This window comes from Ctenocephalides felis, unplaced genomic scaffold, assembly GCF_003426905.1.
Source record: "Ctenocephalides felis isolate EL2017-DRISC unplaced genomic scaffold, ASM342690v1 CF-g0.4_SCAFFOLD_00845, whole genome shotgun sequence".
Lineage (NCBI taxonomy): Eukaryota > Metazoa > Arthropoda > Insecta > Siphonaptera > Pulicidae > Ctenocephalides > Ctenocephalides felis.
This window is the reverse complement of record NW_020536999.1, coordinates 37,140,147-37,166,748: the sequence shown is the minus strand read 5'-3', so window position 1 is coordinate 37,166,748 and position 26,602 is coordinate 37,140,147. Positions and strand designations below refer to the sequence as shown.

Genomic DNA, 26,602 nt, shown 5'->3' with positions numbered 1-26,602 from the left:
TACATTCCTGAAGAAAATTATGGAAGCCAAGTATTAACATTTTATTTCAATCGATATGAAACTTATTGCCATTGAAGCAAAAGCCTATCAGCATACTTTTTATTTTATGAAAGCAATCTATTTTTTTGTTCTTAAATAACTCATAATATAATTTCTCATAATTAATGACTGGAATTATCAGAAGACTACCCAGTGGTTGTCCATTTTCCTTGTAATGAGATTATTATTAGACATTTCTAATAGAGATGTGAAACATAATTTCAAATAAAAACTAATATCATTACTGTTTGATATTAAGATGTTTTAATAAAAAAACTCCTAATATACAAGACAATTATTAAACCAATATGGTCCTACGGTCTACAACTATGGGGTGCGGCTAGTAAATCAAACATAACTATTCTACAGAATAAAATTTCAAAAAAAATCGTGAACGATCCAAAATATGTTTCAAACTGGTTAATGCATCAAAATCTTAAGATTCCAACTGTAGAAAAAGAAACACTACGTCTACAACACTCGTCTAAGTGGGCATAAAAATCAATTAGCATGTGACCTGCTCAAGTCTTTGCCGCCAAAGCGACTCAAAAGAAGAACCTGAAATGATTTACTTACTACATCAAACTATATAATATCTGGAACGGTGCTATCACTGGATAGCGATCTTTCGCACGCTGTCAAATCTAATTTACCTGATTAAGCAGCTAAATGTACCGTGTGCATAGTTTGCTATGTATGGCAAAACAAACAAAAAAAAGTTGCTTTTGTGATGTGATGAGTCAAACATTATCAAATTTAAAATAATAAGGTACAATTTTAGGACATACAAGCACTAGTGTCTGTGCACTATAAAATATAATTACAGATATTATAAACATGTTTGAGAGGTATCAATTACAAATAGCAATGTGTAACAAATTGAGAGCGATAACTATATTTTCCAAATAAATAGTTGAAAATTTTATTCAAATACCAAATTTTCAAATTCGGTTGATTATGTCAATTATTACACATTTCGGAAAGTTCATGCGACTTGCTTTAAGGCTTAATGCCACTTTCAACCAGTTATATTTTATTTAGAGATTTTTCAATAAGTGTAACAGTTGAATTAAAAATTGTATTGGTAATTGATTTATTGAAAATCTTTGCATAGATATATTCTATTGCGCATGTTTATTGTTTTCTAATTTGTTTAATGCACTTGTAATTATAATCGGAACTTGATATCAAAACAGCCTGGCTTACCAACCAATTTGTGTATAATTGATATATAATTATGATATTTCTAGAATAAGATTTACTACGAAAATAACCGCGATAACTTTCTCAAACGATGTGTTTATTGAATCGAATTAAGTTCCGTGTAGAAATTAAGCGGCATTCTTTCTTTTTGGCACGTGACACCCGAAGAAATGTGTCGGTCGCTATACTAGCCATGTGTCGCCAAGCCCCGTGTAACCCTGTAGCCCCGTGGCCGCGTAGCCACGTAGCTATGTAGGCAGGTAATTCTCGGTGTGGTGTCGCCGTCACGTCTACAAGATTGTCACTAAGTCCCGATGTGTTTGCTTTGTTCTTGGCAAATCTTTGAAAGAGAAATCAAAGGCGATGTGTTATGCTGCTTCCAGACGCGTGTGTGCGCGCGTGAACGACGTACGATTGCTTTTCCGGGGGTCGTAAGGTCGTTGCGTAATTGCTTCTCGTGTCATTCGGCCGTTACATGAAATTCTTTGTTACGTGAACAAGGTAATAAAGCATTGATGAAAGTTAGTTGGGACTGATGTCGATTATAAACACATTGGATATTAATGATTTCTAATACACAATAACCCATACTCTGAAATTGTTAAAAAAAATTGTAACTTAACTAATTACAAGATTTATTTTTGAAAACAATACATTTCGTGAAATAAGTGACCAAAGGATATATGTCTTATATATAGATTTGTTGTATCACGATTAAAATATACGAATTATGATTTTCATATGCATATAATTAACTCAGTTGCGCATGCCGCCACACAATCTGCATTTGTTTCTCCATGGCCAGTCACAAGTCTAAAACCAAAAACAATTTAATTTTATTATAAATTTTAATAAATATAAATATATAACATTGCAAATTGTTGTACTTTATCGTTTTCCTTAGTAGGTTTACACCAAATAAACCGAAAATCTAGTTGTGCACGGAATTTCAAAAATTATATTAATTTAATTTAAATTTTATTTATTATGATGCATGCAAATTCATATCAATTCTCTATAGATCCGCGTAGCTGTTAGATCATATTTCAATTTATTCTATATTTTATCAAATAAATACGACTTTTTTCATAATATAACGCATAGATTTTGCCTTAAACTTAAATGTCAAAACGACTAATATCAATACTCATGACCTTTGCTGGGCTTTTCAATATGAAATAACGTTTTCATATACGTAACTGTGAGAACATTATAGGCCGCTGTGACTTAAATGCAGCACAATTCATACCAAAAAATTTCTTTAAAGAATAGTATATTTTGTTTATTATTTGCATTTATCTACATATATATAAAAATAAGTCGGGTTTTCCTTTCTGACGATTTAACTCCAGAACGCACGAACCGATTTCGACAATTTTGCATTCGTTGGAAAGGAAGAAAGAAAATTAGTGGTGCATGACATTGTGCCATTTAGAAAATCATTGTTTTTCACATGGGCAGTTACACGTTGCCTGCTCACGAGTTGGCAAACCATCCGCTTTGTTTGTGTTAACGTCAGACCAAAAAACAAAAAATGTGATTTACCAAAGAGCACTTCAATGAAACGGATAATTTGCGGATTCACTTTTATTTACTTAGAGAAGTTCAACTATAATTCACTTCATTTTTGTAATTAAAATAAATTCATTACTGTTCAATAAATCATTTTTTTCTTTTTCAAATATAAAACAAACACAAAATTTCTTCATCTTTCTCACTAAACCATCTGGTGGCGAAACGGAGTTCGTCGGGTTTGCTAGTAGGCTTATAATTACTGATTTTTTGTTTCTTTGTTTTTTTATACAAAACAAAAATTATCCCATTAGGATAAAAAGGACAACTTAAAATTTTTGCATATTATATACACAGCTCTTCGTAATGATTGAGTGTTTTATTATACTCAGAGAAGTGTCATTCTATTTTTTTTATAAAGTATAAAAATTGTATTTCCTAAACTATTCATTTGAAATATGTAATAAACTGTTCTGAAATTATAGCAATATTGCAAGATGTACTTGACAAATATAGATTTTATATCCACATTTTATTTACATCAATGATCATATTTGATACTAAATTCTAGCTTCGAATCAATATATTTCCGAAAAGTGTAGTGAATAGTATTTACAGTAGTAGTAACAAATGCTGGAAAATTTTGCTTGCCTTGATTGAAATAGTAAGTAACTAGTACAAGTAATTAGAAAAGTTACATATTGTATATTATAGTCACATCCGCAACTACAAGTGTTTGTTTTAAGGTCTTACTATTAGTAATTTTTTAGCATATAATACGAGTACGACGATGAAAATCTATATTGATTTACCAAACACCTATTTCAATTATTATACCAAACTGTGTATAATAAATAAATTCAAATCTATATTAGCTCTTTTCGCGCCAAGGTATGTACCGAGATTGTTAATTCACCAAGACACCGATACACTCACAATCAGTGAAGAAATTAAAAAGAGTGCCCTTAATTTCAAGAGTAAAATTGACCAACATCCAAACAAACTGATATCAAGTCTTTACAACACCACACATAATATATATTAAAAAGAATACAATTAATAGATCTAACACATTAATCAATAATAAGTTGTTCTACCATACTATTTAAAATAGGTGTGTGTATGTATGTGTATAGGTGGTCTGTGTAATGTACTTTGTTTATAATTGTATATATATTTGAGTTTCTTTTTTTCTTTATTATACAAAAATCAAAATATAATTTAGTACAGTAATAAAAGGTGAACCACTGGGTTTTCCTTTTCAAATTTAATATGTTATTTGTCAAACTAATTACTCAATGTCTCTATTTAGACAGATTGTAATTCATAAGAAAATAAAAAAAATGAAAAAGTAGCTCCTTTACCTGTAGTTTTTCGTCGAACACGAGCCCTAGCGGGCACCGCATCAGGATCGCCTCATCGTTGGCACAGACGTAGAACTTGCCGCAATCTGTCTGATGAGGAAGCATCGATCTCGAAGGACATTTCGGGTCCGCATTTACCTCGCATTCAGAATCGCAGCTAGCGTGGGTCGGCCAATCACAGACCTATGCATAATTTATTCTTACAAACTCAATTTACGCACGGCGGCGGCCTACAATCAGGGCTCAAGACGCGATTCTAGAGTTCTTCTTCGGTGTACGTTTAATTGAAATAACACGAAAAGTATCCCGAGAGTTAAGTAAATTAGATACAAGATATCGATAATGAGATACCGATTCGTATTAAGTAATTCGGTGCATTAATTATTACTAATTATCTTCTTCCCGTAGAGTAAGTTACAGTAATCGCAAAAAAATCGAAAATGAAAATTTTTATAAATCTTTACGTTTCAATGGTTTCTGACCATTTTGAGTCCTAATAGAAAAAATGGTTGTGTGTGTAGGTGTGTGTGGATACAAATTTTCGTTGACTATTTCAGAAACAGCGATTCAAATAATTCAAAAAGCCTTCTATTCATATTAATGGGGAGAGCGTTCACAGTAATGGGGAGAGTTTTTGACCAAGGCATATCCATTTGTTTCAAAGATACGGGAAAAAGTGCCAAAAATGGTAATTCAGGTTTTGAGAGAACGGAGCGTCTGCTTTCAATGAATCAAGAAACATTTTACTTGTATTGACAAAATTAAAAACTGGTTAAATTTTTGGAAACTCAGGTCTAGTAGTTTCGGAGATTAAGTGAAAAAATGCTTTTGGCGATCAAAAATTATCAATATACTTATGCACATTAAATTCAGATATTATATAGAAATTCAGATATTTTATAGAGAGATCAATATAGTTTTATTAAATAAATCTGAATAGATATATTAAACTCGATTTTCAATAATGAATTTTCTGATGAGGCAACTACTTAAATTTTTTAACAGAATTATACAAAACTGATATTTTATCCATTTACTCAACATCGTAACTAATTATTTGAAATCGTAGAATGTAATAATAAAAAAGTTTTAATGGATTTATAAATAAGTTTACCTGGAGTTCCGCATTGAAATGTAGGCCAGTCGGACATTCAAATAGAACAGCTTCGCCGTTGCTGCATGCATAGAATTTTGCACATTTCGATTCATGTGGTAGAAATATTGTCGTATTTGTGCCTTCAGGGCAGTGCGAGTCTTTGTGAGGTACATTCATAACCTGGTCATATCATAAATTAACTTATATGAAGGAAAAACAATATCAACAATAAACATAATAATAATATACTCCGTGTGAGGTTGCAAAATAAAATATTTATGGTATTTCATTGCATACGCGGATGCGAAAAATTTTATTGCTGTATTAATAGATTTGAATGATTTAGATGCACTCTTTGTTCAAATTATTTTAATAATATAGATATATAGATATGTTTATTTTACATATATTTTGTCACGCGTGTTGTACATTGACATACATTAGATAGTGTTAAAATTATGTGACAGGAGCTCTTATATTAACCCTCCGTCGGTAGGGTATTTATTACCTTCGAACGGTCGGAGTAGTCTGGCTGGACCACACATTTTTTTGTCCTGATTTTTTTATTGATCGACAGCTAATGAAATTTTACGAAAAGTCCAGAAATTTTAAGTCGATAGGATTTCTAAAAGTTTTTTTTTTTAAATTGAAGTCGAAAAAAATCTGGCCACTCCGACCGACGGAGGAAAGCGACAAGTTTCAAAATTACCTACTTAGACTATGATAAAAACAAAATGTCTATTTTGCAATTTAATAAAAATTAATTAAATAAAAAAAAAATAATTTAATAAAAAGACTCGCCTCAAAAACATCTAAACGTGGCCCACATTCTGCCTTCTCCGACTCCACGCATTCTGTAGTGTTTGCGTCGAACAAATATCCGTCTTCGCAAATTCGAAGTGCCGGTCTCAAATGACCATCACGTTCTGTACCGCATTCTAAGTACATTTGGCAATTTAATTGATGTGGCTTGTTCATCGATCGTTCAAGCAAAGGCTGAATAATATCAGGAGACTCTGCCATGGCCAGAACACGCGATAAGGTCGGGCAGCCGACCAAGGATTCCTCATCGTCGGAGGCGAGAGCCACGGCAACCAGTGCCGCGATGAGAATTGTAGCTAAAATATTGCAAATATGAAAATATTTTATTAATAACTTAGGTAAAAAAATATTTAAATGCGTTTTACATACTTTATTTATAATTAACACATTCACGCCGGCATAGGCCACCGGTGACCCGCACTTTAAAGGCAATAACTACGCGCCGCCTAACAGAACAACTTATCAAAATCGGCCTCGGTGTGAACGTGTTAAGGTATACTAGATAGTATATCATTTGCAAAACAGTGAATGTGGCAAAATACAAAAAAATAAGTAATATTTGATACAAAAATTATTAGTTAAATCCTGCTTCATAGTTTGCAATTTGGGAATTCACCGGGAAAATCACTAAAATATATTGTGTGTTGAAGTTTAAATATTGCTTAGTCGTTTTTGTCGTTTTGTGGTTCTTGAAGTCATATTTTTATAAATTATGTCATGACGTAGAGAGCTCATATTAAATAGTTTTTGCTTTATCTTTTTCTGCTCGGTTGCTATAAAATTAATCATACTTTAAAAATTACATAATTTGAATAAATGTCAACAAATAAAATAGGGGTCAAAAAGAGAAAATCACTTTTTTTATTGCACGCAAATATTATTTATTATATGTATTTAGACAAATATTTTAAATTAATCGTGATTACACCTTATATGACTTATTCAAAAACCTATTTAAATGAGTTTCCAAATTCAAAACATGCAGTAGTTTCACTTTTCACTTGAGTAAAAATATAAAAGTATGAAATATAATCTCTACCTTTCATGTCGAATAGATAAAAAATACTGAAATACTTATATTTAATTAAAGTAAATGAAACAGAATGTTTTATAATATAATTAATCTTGAAAGATAACGATAAAAAATTACGCACTAACTTCTGGCCAATGCATCATATTACGTATGTTTTACATATTAATTTAAACAACTAAATATTATCATTTGTATTAGTGTATCAAAGGATTTATATATACCCATAAAACAAAGGAGATATATATATATATATATATATATATATATATTAATCAACATGATTATTGAAAAATCCTCCATGATCATGAATAAGCATTTTATTATTTATTAAAGTGTAAATTACCGCCATTTTAATGTGATTAGTCTACCGTGAATTCTATAAAACTTGAGTTAATATTTGCACAAGAATTTTCAGAGTATGGTCACAAGTCCTCTATGTATATTTGATATTTGATGAATGATAAGCAAACGTATACGTTGAAATGGTTCATACTTAATTTTTGTCTGCAATATCAGGGGCTAACATTTAAAGAACTGTAACCTGAAGAATAATGTAAATATTGTCAATATTTGCTAGGATCATCAAATATAAAATATACTCAAGAAGACTGAAAGTTTGCCATAGACAATATTCAAGACCATTAGAATTTGGAGAATTCTAACAGAATTAACAGAATTAGTAAAATCTTATTGGAGAAACAAATATTGAAACTGATATATTAAAATTTATGTGATGCATGTGAATGAATTTACTAAGCCAAATAGCTGATAAGATATTGTATTCTAACTGTTATTAAAAAAGGTGATTGTTATAGAATTCAAATATTGCTATAAGTTGTGATTTCTCTTTTTTTAGATTCATATATTATTGAATCACTTGAGTTATATAACAAGATATTTTTTTATTTCTTTTTTAATTTAATAATATATTTTTATAAAAATATGCGGTTCAGGTAATCAATGTATCAAAATATAGAAATCTAATGCAACATTCAAAATTATTTTGAACAAATAAATAAATATTCCAAAAGTATACACATGAAACAATGAGTCGGCGCAGAGAATTTTTTTATGAAAGTGAATGATTTATTATGCGCTGTGATATATCACGTTGTCGTATAAATCCTTGTTATTGTTGATTATTTGTGAAACAACACGATACCGCAGATATGACAGAGCTGAAATTATGTTTATTTTGAGCTATATGCATCTTGATTTTCAGCCACAGTAATGGATTGTTTGAGCTGAAAGTAGAAATGTATTGAATGAAATTTTAATATAGTATATATATATATATATATATATATATATATATTAGCAAACCCGACGAACTCCGTTTCGCCACAAGATGGTCTCGTGAGAAAGATGAAGAAATTTTTTGTTTGTTTTATATTTGAAAAGGAAAAATTTCATTTTATTATACAACAGTAATGAATTTATTTCGATTACAAAAATGAAGTGTTTTTTAGTTGAACTTCTCTAAGTAAATGAAAGTGAATCCGCAAATTATCCGTTTCATTGAAGTGCTCTTTGGTAAACCACATTTTTTGTTTTTTGGTCTGACGTTAACACAAACAAAGCGGATGGTTTTCCAACTCGTGAACAGGCAACGTATAACTGCCCATGTGAAAAACAATGATTTTCTAAATAATCTATTTGAAATTTATCCCGCAAACACTAAGCGATTGGCCTTGCGACTTGTTAACTGTCATTGCGATCGCAAGGCGATCTGGAAAATGCAATCGTTTGAAGTCAAACGAAAGACCAGTTGGAATCATTAGTATGTCACCAAATTGTCAGCAATTTTTGATTCAATGGTGAAATTCAGTGCGTGTACATCATTATTTTTTGCGGCAATAATAAGTCGAATTTTTAATTACGGTGCGTGAAGTTCCAGCAATTTGCATTAAGGCACGATGTCATGCCCCACTAATTTTCTTAGCTTGCGAAGCCCGAGACCTTTCCAACGAACTGAAAATTATCGAAATCGGTTCGTGCGTTCTGGAGTTATATCGTCAGGAGGGAAAACCCGGCTTATTTTTTTATATATGTAGATATATACATACATATATATATATATATATATATATATATATATATATATATAACGAATAATGGGTAATACTGCCCGAGGGCAGGTCCGTGAGCTTAGAAAAACTACAACTCGATTCAGGGAAGAATAGTGTGTAAGATTTTTCATTTCCATCTCAATTAAAAACATATTTTTGATTCATTTTTTTTTCAAGTAAAAATTGACATCACTACTGCATGATGCAGGGTTTCAAACTGACGACCCCGCCTACACTAATCTGTGACATCAACCAATCTCTCAAATATAAGGAAATCATACGTCCTTGTGAAATTTTATGTTTTTAAATTTGTTTAAATGTTTATACGTTAATATGTAAAATTTTGGATCGAGATGGTGCTAAGAATAAACATAAAACTGTTATAAAGATACGGCAGTTAGCAAGTAAAAAGTTTATTATAAATATGCAAATAATTTTTTTTTCCAAATCGTATATAAATTTCTTCAATACCAGATTTTACTATGATTCTGTAACAATTGTGCGAAAAAGACGCGCACCACATGGCGCCTAAGATATAACATAAAATTCGCAACTGCGACAAATATTTCAATTTCTGATCATTGCTCAAAAATGGCGCCGGAAGCTACAAAAGAAAATACACAATCCGATATTCAATTGATAATATTGGCAACACGTGCGATGAATGACACGAGAACGAACGCCATGAAATAAATTTCAATGAAATTCGCGTCAGGAAAGGACTGGCGAAGACGTATGAATGAAATTTGCTCAGTATAGTAATGCGTTTTTTCAATTGCAACGAGTTGTAAGGATTTAAATGATGATTTTCATAAACCAATTACTTACTTTTTACCATTGATATTTTATAAGGGGTAGTTGATAAACAAACGACACTCTTGCAATACATGTTTTTTGGGGTATCGCAAAAACCTTAGAAAGTGTTGCAAATTATGTTCGAACATTCTTTGCAAACGTATTTGTCAACAGTAGGCATAATAGATTTATAAAAATTAAAAAAAATTTACGTCGGTATAGTTCGAGTACTCAATAGTTTGATTTATAATTATCTAAATTATTATAACTAGAATGATATATCATCTCTTAGTTTTTTCCTTTGTTTTATGAGGTATGTAACTACTTGTAAAATAATCTGAAATTTATTGTTCTTATGCAAATATAAAACAATGTGGAATGTCATCATAAATATATAGATAAGCAGAAGGCAGTATATATTATTAGCAAAAACAAATATTAGTTAACAAATAAAATTCGTAGAATTATAATGCTTTTCTGGCTTTCTAGTTGATTTCAATGATAACTCTTGTCCGATTAATAGTTGTATCTTATATTATAATAATTGATAAAATTAAATTTTATTAATTATTATAATTATTATAAGCAAGTAAAGTATTTATTTTATATCAAAATTTTATTCAAACTGCCATAAGTTTAAGAGAAATCATTAAATTTAAAAATTAATATTTACATTTCATGAGTAATTAAGTAAAACTAAAATTTCATGGAAATAAACAAGTTTTTCACTACAAAATTATGACATTTTGTCTTTATTCTATTTTGTTTATTATACTGATAATCTTTAACTAGTTAATATTAATAAGTTAATATTTTTTATCAAGATTTATATTTCAAAATTTATTTTGTTTTAATATGTATCTAAAATAATCATAATTATATAAGTCTTCTCTCTATAATAATCATAACTTTTCCATTAGCTCTTTGAAATCATATTCATGTATCGTTTGATTATATAGTTTCATACAATAAATGCAAAAGAAATAAGCACAATGCTTTTCATCTTTTCTTGATTCACGACAATGGATCGTTATTTATACTGCAATAGTTCTTTGAATTCAATGGTGGTATTAAAAGGTAAAGTTTCACGTGGTAAAAATATTTATTGCACTCTCGCTCATTGAGAGAAATATTCAATTAAATTTCTTTACTGTTTCAGCTTAATTGGCATCAAAATTTGTTACTTAGTGTGTTTGGCTTAAAATTCAAGCAAAATTGTTACATTATTTGACGTTTTGAAGGCTTCTAAACATTTTGGTATACTTCAGAAAAAATTGATATTTGTGTGTGTGTGTGTTTTGTGTGTCCGCATTTTTTCGTTCACGTTTTTGGGCGCACGGATCAACCGATTTGAATGGTACAAAAAACATTCGATTCATATTGATATATAATAAAAATATACATACCTGTGAATTTTTATTAGAGGTTGAAAAATTTATCTAATATTCGCTGTTTTCCAATAACCAAACGATTTTCCCATTACAAAACCAATCACTTACCTTTTCCCTGTCTTTGATCAGCAATATCATTTCAAATCGTACAGGAAGACTTTCAAAAGTGGATGAAATCTATTGTAAAATGCCCTTAAGTCTAAAGCGACAGCGTCAATGAGTCATCCCAGAACAATGATTTCCTCTCGTATCCAAGAGACAGACACACATATGTATGTATATATATATATATATATATATATATATATATATATATAAAAGTGCCTGAGGCCATTAGAAGATTGAGCTCTCTCCTAAGCATTGTGTTGCGTTAACGTGGCATATTGTCATTTTTGTCGGACGTTCTCGATAGTGCGGAATGATTACGAATTGAAGTTCTTTTGATAAGAATACGTCTATTGATTATTATTACCCTGGTGAGGATTTTCTTGGAGAAACATGCCCCGAGTGCTTCGAATGAACACCTAGGTGCTAAGTCATTGTTGGAGATGCATCATTTTGTTAGCTATTGTGCAGGTCCGGGATGAATGGATTCGTAGAATGTATGCTTCTGGGTACTTGTGCAGCTTTCTATTGAGTATTTTGTTTTATAGTTGAGGTAGAAATTATTATATATGAAACCACTACAGGAAATGAATATGGTATAACTTTCTGTATATACTTTTTATACTCTAGACCTGTAATGAAAAATTATGTTTACGAGCAATAGTAAATTTGCACGTAAATTGTATATTTAATTCAAACTTAATGTTACAATTTAATTTTGTGAGAGAGCGGACCATCCGATTTGGATGATTTAATAGCCATTCCACTTGTAATAATGCAGAATTAATTGAATTTTTGCAAAGGCAGGTCCGGCCGTTTCAAAGATCCAGATGAAAAGTTAAAAAAAATGCCATTTGGTGAAGTGACCATATTTTTTCAAGTCAAAATCGGGACTGCAATTTTTAGTTATGCTAATTCCTGAGGTTTAAAATAACAAATGTTAATTAAGGATACAATAAAATAAGTTTTTTTATCAATTAATTTTTTCCAATCAGAATTGTGGATTTTTAGTAAGAACTTTATTATTCGATTATATGTAATACTATTTTACCTATGATACTATGTTTTTTTCGCTTTTAATCCTCATAAAAAATTATATTCAATTCAATTAATTTGAAAAATATTGCACTTGTTTATTTGTTTACATGATTTTTGTTAATTCACCTATCAATTACTGTAAAATCCGATACGATCCGAGACAAAAGGTACAAATTCGGAACTAATATTGATTTTAGAAAAAAAAAATCATGATAAAAATCTGATATTTTCGACGATCAGGATCAAGCGACAATAATAGGTATGAAAAAGTTTTTAATAAATATCACTGTTTTCAGAAAAGGCATATTCTTTCATTTTTTTCAATATTGAAATTATTCAAATGTATACAAAATTTTCGAAAATAGAAAAAAAAATCAAATTATAAATTACTAAATTTGTAAAAACTTTAAATGACGGTACGGGAAGTTCCCGCACTTTGTCTTAAGGCACGATACCATACACAACTAGTTTTAACTGTCAAAGTTAACAGAAAAATAGTCGAAAACTGTCGATTTACAATAATAAGGTATCTATAACGATGTGCAAATATCAAATAATGCTATGTGCAATATAATGAAATTTTCTTTTATATTTCCGAACATTTATCAAAAGTTGTAATTAGTTCCTTGATCCACTCCCTATGATTACTATTGATATTAGCATTATCCAGTCGGTCGTCTTCTATTCCCATCTCATCGCAATATCCGGAGGGCCGAGAACGCTTTTTCATTCTGTGTATTTTGTATGAACATTTGTTCGCAGCCAATAGTCGCCTCGCGATTAATGGCCTTTGAATTGTAATCAAGGGAATGTAAAAAGGATCGCTCAATAATTAGGTGAACGAGCTTTGTGTATTGATATCAAAATAGTAATTGTAATAATATTTTTATGATAGAATTTCTATTAGCTATAAATATTTTTAGTGAAAAATCTACCCGATGCAAATGTTCATTATCTACATAACTATGTTCTCTCTTTCTATGCCACCAATAGTCTCTCACAGGCGATAGAGTTCAAACTGGAAAAAGTACTCCTGGACCTGTGCTTCTGCAGAACCATAATGTAACCGGGCTGTTACGATTTCAGATAAATGTGAATTATTATTCCATAGATCTCGTTTTAGTACGTACTTTATGCTCTTTAGATCGAACGATTCCCGTAACGGAAGCCCGTTTGAATGTTTCATTTATGGTGCAATACGTTTTCTATTTTAACTAATCGATTGCACAAAAAATGCACTGGCCGATGGAGGAAGGTATACTGTCAATTTGGGTAAAACTGCTTATATATATATATATATATATATATATATATATATATGTATATATAATTCGAAATATTTTCCCAAAAAGTCACTCATTATAGTATTTATTTCTTAGAATTTTAATTCGAATTTAGTACACTGATTGAAGAATATTAGATGTATCATTTATTTAATGGTTGCTACTTTTTGTGCGTTAAAAACCTAATATTTCTAATATTTAGCATTTTAATATATATCATGTAAATTAAGTCTCTATAAAAAACGAAAATTAAACAGAGCTATCCTTTACAATTTTTATATCGTTAGCTCATCGTTCAAATTTTGATTCCATTCTCTATTTTTCAATAATATTTCTATGATATTATTTACGATATATTTTACACCGTTTTATTTTATAATTGGAATAAAAACCTTTAAATTTATTTTTAGATCGATGTTTGTGACAGCGTAGTAATTTTATAAATTGCACTCGGGCTTCTCTATCGCAATTTACTTCTCGACTCCGATAGTATGTTAAATGATCAAAATTCACATATAAATTCCTGAATTGATTTTACGGATTTTCAGACTTGATATTTCCGGCTTTAAAATATTTTACGGTTTGCGAGCTGGAAAAGCGTAAATTTTGCTTGAGCAAAATAATTTGAAATATCATCTATTCAAGATGTTATTGTATTCGGAAATTTTTATACAGTAAATGATAAACTTGGAAATAATTATAATTTAAATATTAACTTAGTTATTATAAAGAATTTATTATATATATTTGAATTTTTACATAGTTCCGACCGTAGACAATATTAGAATATGATGTATTCATTTAATTTCCGACCATCGTTTATTTTTTCAGTACATGTATTATCAAACTGGGGAAATAATTGTGGGATTTACATGAGTTCCATCTGTATACTTGCATCCTGGAATATATTTCTGTGAACCTTAATAATTCCGAACGGTGTAGAATTTCAACATTTTTATTCAGTGCATATTTTTTTGAGGCAGATTTTTATATAAAATTATTTCGTTCCAATTACACTTAAAAATATTTAGTTAGTTTTAACATTAGATTTAATTTCATGGAAACAGAAAGATTTTTTTAATTTGATGAAAACAATGAGCAAAAAATGAAAAAAACATGATGATTTTACATATATTAAATTTTTGTGTAATAAGAAATTGCATTACAGCGTTAAATTAATTACAAGTCACTCAATGTTGCTTTTAATTCTCCAGCCTTGCCAAAACATACATCATTGGAATTTTATAAATTGCAACTCCAGCTAAAAACTTTATCGCCGAGCGCTTAATCTCGAAAGAATTCGCAACCGCCGCGTTGAGTCTGGTTTGAGTAGAAAAAAACTAGAGTTTTCCTTAATCTCGTTCATCAGTTTCGATCGAGTTCACCTAGTTTCGCCTTTTTACCAGAAGCTATATAGAGACATCGAGGTTTATCGATGCGGTACAGAGCTGCGTTATAAATTCAGCAGAACAAACATTGCAATTCGTTCGACGCTTTTGCCGGAGAACGAATACGTAGAACTAACTAGGAACCGAGTCTGCTTTTTCGAATCAATCAGATAAAATTTTATTATTGGTACATGCGCTTTAAGTAAATTATGTTAATGCATTCATTATTTATTCTAGTGCATAGAGATATGCACTTGAGTTTAGATCTGTATTGAAGAAATATAAAGATAATATATATGTATATATATATATATATATAATATATATATATATATATATGTGTGTATATATATAAGGTTGTCAAATATCTCACTTCCGTCTTTTTGTATTATAAACCAAGAGCAAAAAAGCGGAAGGGAGATATTTGACAACCTAATATATATTGATGAGTTATTTAGAATCGGGCAGTAACACCAAGTAAAAAAACTAAAGTAGTTTTGAAATACTTATTTATCCATACATTTCGGTCTTCATCGAGACCGTCATTCAGGGGAAAAACTAAAAGATTTTATATGATGTAGGAGGAAAATAATATAAAGTTATAGCACTTATATATAAATACTTACAGAAATTAATTATACAAAAATACACTACACTATTACACAGTGATAAACCAAGCTATTAATAAATGGAACATTTAAACTAATTATTTTTTGACAATTTTTGGTTACATTCTAGTGTGTACAGATTGACTAACGTCTAAATACTGAATGAATTGTGTTTACAAATTTTTGCGAAAGTGTAAAAAGACTGGCAAACATATGTTTTTAATAAATAAATAAAATAAAATAATAAAATACACGCTTCATTCAGATATGGTGGTGTTTTGAAAATGGTCAAGAATTATTTTACAGTCATTGCAAAGCGAATTGTTGTCTAATCTTTTATTTATGGCCGTGTCGTTGTGTAAAGATATTAGGCATCCTTTGCTAAATATTCTTTTAAATAAATTATTTTCGAAATGTAGGAACGTGGGATTGGGAAAATCAATGTTATGTTTGAACTGATTAATGTGATCCGTTAGTTGTGTTTTATTCTGGTTTTTATTTTTAGAGTTGTTTCTATGTTGTGGTGTTCTTTTTGCAAGTTTTGACTAGTTTCACCTATGTAGACGCATTTACAATCTAGGTAATTAAGCTTATAAGCTAGATTACTTAGGATTCTTGGGTTAAAGTTCGATTTTAATTTTGTAAAAAGAGTTGAAAAAGTATTTGTGGAAGTACTTCCATACATATTTTAACTAATTCGTTTACTAGATTTTATGCCTCAAAACATTTCATCAACATAAAGCAAATTCATTTGTTAATAAATATTTCGAATATTATTTTAGGTAAAACTGAATCATAAAATAGCAATGCAAAAACATCAAATCATGATTTAAAGTAGTGCATACTCAACAGCTTCTTAAATTTAATGTAAATTCTTCACAAATTAATTCATACAGTCATCTTGGTAATTCCGTTTTATTATCTTTCGTCGAAAATCACCACCTGTATATTTTAATTCTGATTTGTTAAATACAATTTTCAATGAAGAAATAAAATTAAATTAGAAGAAAGCAGTCATAAAAGGATCTAAATTTTGAAAGTCAGTATAGTTTCAGTAATACATTCATATTTTTGATATTTTTATATTTATTAGCAATAAATATGAAGTAATTTTTTTGTTTAAGTTTGCATCTAAATGTATTGGTACATAAAAAAGTTTTTAAATACTATCTTAATGAATCTCATAAATTTAAAACTAATGTTTCAGCAACAAAGGAGGTTCTAGTTATTTTCTTTCATCAAACAATGATGTTATATCAGAAATTTTTCTACCTCTAAAATGTATTAATTATTCTTTCAAATATAAGTTTAGTTCAAATGGTCATAAAATTTACATCAACGATTTCAATAATATATTCAAATTTGAATGCAAAATATTCAATTCATGCTTTTACCTATGCCCTATTGAATTCAAATTTAAATAGTTGACAAATTAATTAATACTGTCATCGTATGTTATAGCTAATTCAATTACTATATTACATGCCCGAAATCGCGCCATCAACACTAAAATGTACGTGAAAATTAATTAAACCGTTTTTGCCAATGATTCTAATGGCAGCTGGTGCCTAGTTCACTGGATCCCGTCTAATATATGGTAATTGAAAGCATTACGTATGTATATCAAGGCAATATGCATTCTGAGGTAATTTATACCGTTGCGGTGGCCTCCGATCTAATCTATCAGTAGCTTCGGGTAGGGCGGCGGAAAATATAACCTACGAGGAAAATATTGATGCGGACCCACATGATATCGCATTTCCAATGCTCTATTATACGACGAGGGGTTTGTTTTTCTGTAGAAATGAAATGATTCTGTAAGTGATATGGTAATTCACTGGCATTACATCATGTGTAATGCTGTATCCAATAAATTGGTTTCATACAAATGACATATATTATAAGGAAAATATTTTATTGAAATTATTTAGCGTTTGCTATATCCGTTATGTTGATTGAATGGTATTGTTGATGTATTTAGTAACTTGCATGTTCGGAAAGTATTATATGTGAGTTCAGAAATATATTTTTTATCTATATCCGATTGTGTCAAAGTTGATTGAGATGATTCATGTGGATAACTATATCATTTATAATAACCTGTACATTCAGTCAAAATATTGCTTGCATATATATTCAACTATTACGCCAGCTTTATATTTTATACCAGCTCAAACTGCGATTATGCAGCTTGATTTCATTATAAAACTGAATAATGAATATTAATTAATTACATAATGAAGATAGCTATATTTTTGTTTTTGCAGCCTATCAATTATAATATATCGTATAAATTATTTTTAAAAATGTTGCCCGTGTTATTATAGGTTATATGTTAAATTATAGGAAATAAGTTATATGGAAATCAGTGTTCGGCTATGATACTTCTTAGATTTTTGACAGAAAAATGAAATATATTAAACAAAATTAATTCATAATTTAATACGATAATTGGTCAGTATCGTTTAATTAATTTGACTTGAATAAAATGTGACGCAACTTCCCATCAATTTTATTCATTCGTTATTCAGTCGATCATCAATAACTGAAAAACGAGCAAAGTTTGTATTTTTTCACAATATTTGAAAGTAGAAGGCAAAAAATGTGTAAAGATAACATTGTAAATTTTGTAACAAAAGTTTTTTTTTGTCTATTTGTTTTTGAGCACGGTTGTTTAGTTTACGGTACCTGAATATAATATCGCTGTATGCTTTATTTAGTTTTTTTATGAGATGCATTGTTATGTTCAAGTTAGATTCAAGAGTTTTGTTCATAGACAGCTTACATTTGTTTGGGGTAAAAAGCGCCACATGAACGTATATACTACTGCTCAAAGTCAAATTGGACCCTTGTGCCCCGCCCTACCCTACTATATGGTATTAATTTTAATAAAGCACTAATTATAAACTTTTGTTTTCATGTACTTATATCTCTTACTCCTCGCTTGAGTCCGTTTAAAATATGTAATGTGATATTATTCCTCACTAGCAACAAAAGAAATCCAATTATCAACGGAAAATTAAATTTCAAACTACAATGAAATCAACATCTATTCAAAAGATTGTGCGAATTAATTTATTTTCATGTTTGTTTTATACCAATGTCATGATAATTTAAACTCATTCTACAATATTTCTGCAATAAACTTTTTGTTGCATACACGTTTATAATTATTTCATTTCTGGCTGCGAATTCTGTAATTAATTAATCCGTTGCTTGCAGACTGAAAACACAGAGAAATTAATTGTATACGCAGCGAATGGCGAACCAAAAAAATAAATGAAACATACGTCGAGCATAAAAACAGTTTAAATTGAATTTAACACAAGGCCAAAGGAGCAACACAAACACACATGTCGACTAAATTCGCAATTAAAAATGTGATAGTAAAGTTTCTCGCAGGTGAATATAATATGTTGTAAATAATTTTGACGTGTAGTAATAGAAAAGATGTCAGTTGTTAAATCACGATGCAAAAGTAATAAATTTTATCGTACACTTACAGCAGTATTATTCTAAATAAGGAGCATGCAAAGTTGTATCTTTTTATCAATAATACGAAAATATAAAAATTTTGAGAATTACAAACTATTTAAAAAAAATAGTTAAAATGTAAAACGTAAGAAAAAATATCTTCAGTTCACAAATTATATAGTTTGAGATAATTATACTTAATTTGACAAAAGTCTGTAATTATATAAATCATTCTTTTCTACGGCTTGCTTTTGAATAAATATTTAAACTGGGTGTAAGTAGCATTATGGTTTAAATAAAGTATTTAAAACTTACCTATTTTATGAGTGTACTGAACCTTTCAACAACGTTTCCATAAAAATTTCTTAAAGACTTTTCAGGCATTTTGATTTAACTCGATAAATTCGTATGGACTAGTTTTGCAGATCGATCAGACGATCCCTTTGTTTACAATTATCAGAAATGTGCAATTGTGTCTAATTTTGGGTTATTCACACATATTCGGAAGTTTTTGCAGCGAGTTTGCTTAGTGCTAAAATGCCACAGACACGTAGTTCTAATTTTGGTATAAAATGATCTAATTAACTTCAAATTCAGAGAAAACATAAATTAGGCAAATTTGAATTTTTATAAAAAACGAACTTCTCTTCGGCAAGTTAGTTGTCTTATGAGTAAAAAATTAATCATATCATTATCATAAAACGTTTCATCTATGATTATGAATATTGGTTAAGATATAAGGTTTTTAACATAGTTTAACGTTGTATATTTTATTCTGAAATTCAAAATCAATATATTTTGTTTTGTGTGGCCTTCATATCAATCTCTTAGAAAAGCGTGTTCTAGATGGTCAATATTAGCTTTCAATCTGGTTCGGCGCTCTTTGCTACGGTCTTAGCTACGTGTTTGTTATGAAAAATCTAAAAGCCTGAGGCTCAATGCCTATAAAAATATCACACACACACACACTCTCTCACACACATATATATATATATATATATATATATATATATATATATATATATATATATGACATATGACAAACATGCTTAGATACACAATTAGAAACCAGCCTTACCAAAGCTACATTGTAAATTTATACACTGTAGTACTTTCATATTTATCATATACTTTTTGAATAAATTGTAAAAATTTTAATGATTTTTTCATAAAATATAATTTTACAATAGTACCCAGCTTTGCATTTATCTATTTGCAATCGTTATGTTGATGAAATGAACAAGTAATGTTTAAATAGCAAATTAGGTGTTCATAAGCACGACGCGTAGTAGAAAAATATTCTTATACATCACACATTTGCATATTTTACGAGCTACTTCTCATTTTCTTATATCATAACATGATTTAAATAATCGAATTCAATCTTTCTCCACGTCGACTTCTCTGCCTACAAAAACATGGAGCCCGGTGATTTTATTCTGAATTCAACCACAATTTTATTCGTGAATCAGTGGCATTGATTTTAATATAACTTATTAGATAACTTTTTTCATACATGATAAATTTGGCTGATATTTAAACTCACAAATAATCAGTTACTAAATATTTTTATTTTAGGATAATATATTAGTTTGTTTTAATCGCGGTGCAATATATTATTAATTTGTACATTGTGTTTGTAAAATATATTATATGTTAATTATATTATTTTGTGTAATAGGTTTAATATTATCATAATATTGGGCATATGACTATTATCAAATGTATAGCCACGTTCAAGCTATTAATTTGTTGTATTATGGTATTTAAATGCAAATATATTTAATCCAAAACATAAAAATCGCTATATACTTGTGTGTGTGTTCCAAAAATAATATATACACAATTTGATTAAAATATTTATCATCCATAATGCGTATTTATAATTTAATTATAAAAATACAATTGTATAATATAAATCCTTCAGCATAGTGTTAACATGTTTTAAATTTATTTATTCTTTCTATTTATTTTGTTATTATATAGGTGGATATAACTGAAAATTAAAATTTTCTGTCAACTTAGCTTTAAATTCAAAAAACATTTAATAATATATTTTTTCAGATTACATATGTTATTTAGTACGTACAATAGCATGATTTACCCTAGTATACGATATTCCATTGCAGCATCTTTTGCACGTAGCGTTTTCTAGTATTTCATATGGGAACATTGCCCTACCTGCGCATAAAGACATAGATAAATAAAATAAGATAATGCCATAAGGTCTATTCTACTGGGAAATGGAAATTCTGCGTAAAGCCGAAGCCGAGAAAAATATCCGATGTTCTATAGAACGGCGGTGGAGCACTCGCTTTTATTGGCTTTTACGTTATGAATCAAGTCGACGTAGTTTTATAAATCTGTAATTGATAAATATACGTTTTCATGTAGGTTTGTAAACTATAATATATTTATTTATTTAGTGCATTATATGTAATTATAATTGAAATATTAGAACATCTCATGGCATAAATATAATAGAATATATATTTTTGATACTTATTTCAATGAACACATAAAGCTCATAGTATCATTATTATTGTTACTGTCCGAATACTGATCCATGTTGTGAAAATACCTCATTTTCCAACCCTTTATCTCACTCGTTTCTTGTTGTTTTTCTCTATTTTTATATCTAAACTTCTGCTTTCATGTTTCCTTGTCCTGTGCCTCGACTTTCCATTCTTTGAGTTTTCTTTTCTCGCATAAGTCGTCAATCATCTGTAAGAAGTTTTGGAAGAAAATACATATTATACTTTTGTATAATATATATATGTATATATATATATATATATATATATATTGGGTGTTCTATGGTGTAATGGTTTAGCTCACAGACACGTGTAGACGGGGACGTGAGTTTGAACTCGGCTCTGGACGACCTGACATCGTGCAGTACCAATATCCATTTTCCCTTGAAAATTTAGATAAAATAAATGTTTTCAATTGAAAGTAGCTCCTTTGGCAATGGCAATGAAAAATCTATTACATCATTCTTCCTTAAATCGAGTTGGGGTTTATCTCGGAGTAATAGATATTTTTTTTGGGAAGATTTAATACATTAACATTAGATTAGATCACAACCTGTTATATGATTCTTATTTAAATTTTGTACACATTTTGACAAACAAATTAAAAAAAAAAATCAGATTTACACGTCTGTCTTTTCCAATTACTTTTCTGTTTATGTACTTTATAATATCGACGTCTATTTAAGATCAGTAATTCAAGTATTTACATCTTTATAAAACACACACACGCAAATACACACATATTTTAAGTCAAGTGATTCTCCTTAAAATTCACCTGTTCAATAATCAGTTTGTTACGAAATAGTTATCCCATGACATCGAGGAAATAATACTTTTTTGACTATACATTACTAATATACAATATATTATATATACAATATATTACTAATAATTACATATTAATATTTAACTTACAAAAGTTATTTCTTCGTCTGAAAACAAATTTATAAATTTTTTTTATAAAATTGTTTATCGTGTATAATCAAACATACAGGTAATTCATTCCATTTTTTCTTAAGCCTCTTTCTAAAAACTCTCTAATTTTCTAACATTTCTAATATTTTGTTATATAATCTACTCATTTATTTTTATTACTTTCATTTTGATTATATTGCCATATTTCTGTAATGTTATTTCTTCCACAATTTTGTTAATTTTATATAAAAAATCCACCATGTACACTTCACGCAGCTTAAATATATTGTTTGTTTAAATCTTATCAAAATCATGTTTTTGAACAGATGTCCTGAAAATGGAAAGTAATTAGTTCCGAAACATAGACAGTAAATAAATAAATAAATTGTTTTTTTAAAAAAAAAAAAAAACTGCTGTTTTATATTACATTTGAATTCTATTTTCGAAGCTCTATTATATATATATATATATATATATATATATATATATATATGATTTAGTTGTTATTTTTGATGTTGAGATATATGAGTAAGTTCTTGTGGGGAGATACATTAAAGAATAAAAAGCAAACATTTATAAATTAATCTTTAATTCCAAACGTTTCGACATTCAATTTAATGTCATTATCAGTGGATCTAAAAACAGTATAAAAAATTAGTATAACTAAGTAATTATCATATATATCACATTAGTTGTGCTTATAATATTCAACCAATTACTAATTGATTTTCGATTCTCGTTCAACTTCAAATCTGCGGGGTATGTAGTTTATTACATACTAATCTCGAATCGGACATTGCCGACAGTGAACTAAATTATCAAACCGAATTAGACCTAACAAAATCCAACCAAATTTCAAATTGAAATAGCCATAGCCATAGCCATAGGTGAGTGACAAACGCATCCGGACTATGCAAACGCGGAATTGAACGTACGAAATCGTTGTGTGCGCGACATATTCAGCATCGACAGCCGGATTTCGTTTCAAGCTCTCCCGCGCGCCATTGGAATCAATCGCGTACGCGTACGCGGATCAATTAGAGTCCACACATTTGATCTCGGTTTTAGGTACAGGCTGCCGCTTAATTGCGTGTCCTAGACCGACACGCCAATAACGCCAACAGACCGCTAAGCAGGTCAAAAACTATACTATTTGCTCATTGACACAACGACATGTATTGATCTATGGATAGAAATCATTGGTAATTGATTCGTAAACTGTTTTTTGCGGCTCACTTGAGAATTCACATTGGCCATCGTAACTTTATAAGACAATTTGATTAAATATTTATCAATGAAACTTAATGTATTAATGTTTTTTTTTTGCCAAAATTCCTGGAAAACACATTTTTATATCACGCATATATGACAAGCCGTGTCAGTCTTATATATCACGTCGGGGTCACCAATTATATAGTCTTACAAACTATATATCAATTTTATAAACGATTAAAACACTATTCAACATCGATAATGATTTAATTTGATCTGAAAATACGAACACGTAAACTTGAGAGATAAAACAATATGTTACGACGTATTAACAAAAGATGATTGCAATTGCTAAGATCACTTTTGTTTCTTTTCAATTATGGCTAGATGTTAGGGGACGCCATAAGCCTAATGCATGTAATTTTCAGGTTTGGTTACTGATAGGCTAAGCTTTTGAGCATACTGCAAATGTGTTGTTTGTGTCAGACATCTGTAATTGACGTTGCCTTTTACCAAATCTTTCAACTTCGTTGCATCAGACTCATGACATGACAATCAATATCCTAATATCAGAGTGCAGTTATAAAAATTAAATGCTACTTTGTAAATGCAATGATCTTGTCGATTGTAAGTTTGTATGTATAGGTATGCACGTCGATGTGTGTATGTAATTTTAACTAGTCGGTGTTGGTATTTTGCCTTGAGGCAAGTTACATGAACTTCCCGATATGTGTAAATAATCGACTCAATCAATAAAAAATCAATTAATTTATGAGTGATTAAAGTATGAAAACGAACGAACACGTTTACTAAGTATTTTTTAAAAGCAAATTCACTCTATCTATTCAAGTAAATTGTCTAATTTTAATTTGAACAAACGTCAAAAAACTACTCATTTTCCCAAGCTTTGATGAATTTTAAAAATTAAACTACTTGTCGTAAGGCCGTAATATTTCAGCAAGTTTTATAAGACCATGATATATATCGCCAAAAAAAGTTCCATAAAAATCGGTTCAATTTTTTTTCAACAGTTAATTACAAGAAAACGGCTAAGGTAGATTTCCACCTAAAACTAATCAGTATCGTTCCTAACTAATATCTTTCAAACAGTTTTAGATTTTTTTAAATCGATTTGGTAGTATGAGCTTAAATGTGGACAAAAAGTTAACACTTTTTTTTTCAAATTTCAAAGGAACATGTATGTCAATTATACGTCTCAAGTATCACTAATATTTATTCATATAATGGAGTGTTACAACCAAGGAGAGACCCTCAGGTTTACTTTCCTGGGCTTTTGTTAACTCCGCGTGGTAATAAGGTTGATGACCAAACCAAACAATGTATAATATTATAGGCATATAGGTAGCGGTTTAATCATAAAAATAATTAAAATTTTGAAACAAGCCGCGCACAATACGTAAGTCGACAGTGTTGCATATTAATTGTTTCAATAGTCAGTTCATGATGATCAATGATTTTAATATATTAGATATTTAAGAATTAAAAATTTGTTTATTCAAATAGATCACTTTTTAACTTTCCAGAAAATAAGTTTACGCCTTTGCCAATAAAATCTAGTTGCTTATTTTATGTTTCTTCGAAGTTTCAAGTTCATTTTCGACCCTACAATAAGTCATTTATTTTTAAAATTGAACGTTGGTAAATGCGTTTTATTTTTTTAATTTTATTTTCAATAGAAATCAGAATACTGTACAATTCTATGAGCTATTTGGCTTTTATTATTCACTCACACACATCCATACACACTTTTAAACACACATATAAATTATGTGTAGAATATTATATCCATATGTGGAAAATCACTCCAATAAGTTAATTCACCAATACTGTTATTATATGCAAAGATATGGTAGGTTATGAGGCTTAAGGTCCTCAATATTATTATTGCTTCTTCTTCAATCTTCTGGTGTCTCAAGGAGCTGAGTGACTATAGAATTTGGATGATGTGCTAGTTTTTGAAAATGTTTGACACTGTTTTTTTTATTACTCTGTTTATAAATTCAATGTGAAGATCGTCGTGTAAAGTCTTATTGCTTATGAACCATGGGGCGTTAGTAATCTGTCTCAATATTTAGACTTTTATTTTAGGCTGCGGTTTTTGACGTGATCAGTTAATATTTACATTTTGTCGACGTTTTCTCAAAAACAGAATCTATTTCAAATTTTGATATACTGCTTAATTCTGTTTTCAGGATGATTAAATTTATCTCTAGCAGTCATGCTTGTTTCAAGTTATGCGATTTCTTTTTTTTCACACATCATTGCGAAAGCCATAAATTTGCATTCGATATTCCAATCGAGTATCCGAAGGGCTTTATACCTTGAGGAATCTCGGCGCTATTAAACTAATGATATGCAAATCACATCAGTTAGCTAGGAAGTGCTTTTGCGATCGGACGGAAGATCCTGGAGAGTTGGCGACAATTTGCGATAGTCACATGCGGCTGGCAACTTAGTAAGATGTTAACAAGTTAGTAAACAGGTTTTTAATAGTTTGAGCCAATTTATGATAGTTACATAAGTTGCTTAACTATTCTGTTAAAATATTCAGCAAAGGTGATATAGATCAGTGTACCTAGCTGTCGCGACTTGGCGTGCAACAATTTCACAAGTCCTAAAGTCTCAGCATTTTGAGCTGCTTTTATCAGATAAGTTTATTATAGGTACTTGTATTAACTCTTTCTAAGAGATTTGTTTCTA

At 29.5% G+C, this 26,602-nt stretch overlaps 2 protein-coding genes across 2 annotated transcripts in view; both read right to left on the bottom strand.

Annotated features, from left to right (window-relative positions):
- Positions 1–1,998: 1,998 nt before the first annotated feature.
- LOC113383009 (peritrophin-1-like) lies at positions 1,999–7,082 on the bottom strand. Its single transcript, XM_026621266.1, has 4 exons — positions 7,076–7,082; positions 6,016–6,332; positions 5,233–5,394; positions 1,999–2,055 (listed from the first exon to the last, which is right to left on the bottom strand). The coding sequence occupies exons 1-4, from the start codon at positions 7,080–7,082 to the stop codon at positions 1,999–2,001; spliced, it is 543 nt and encodes a 180-aa protein (XP_026477051.1).
- Positions 7,083–21,872: 14,790 nt separating this feature from the next.
- LOC113382998 overlaps positions 21,873–26,602 on the bottom strand; it is a 186,768-nt gene continuing 182,038 nt past the window's right edge. The window contains exon 3 of the mRNA XM_026621257.1: positions 21,873–21,944. Coding sequence (XP_026477042.1) covers positions 21,873–21,944 — 72 coding nt within the window. The remainder of the gene's footprint in view (positions 21,945–26,602) is intronic.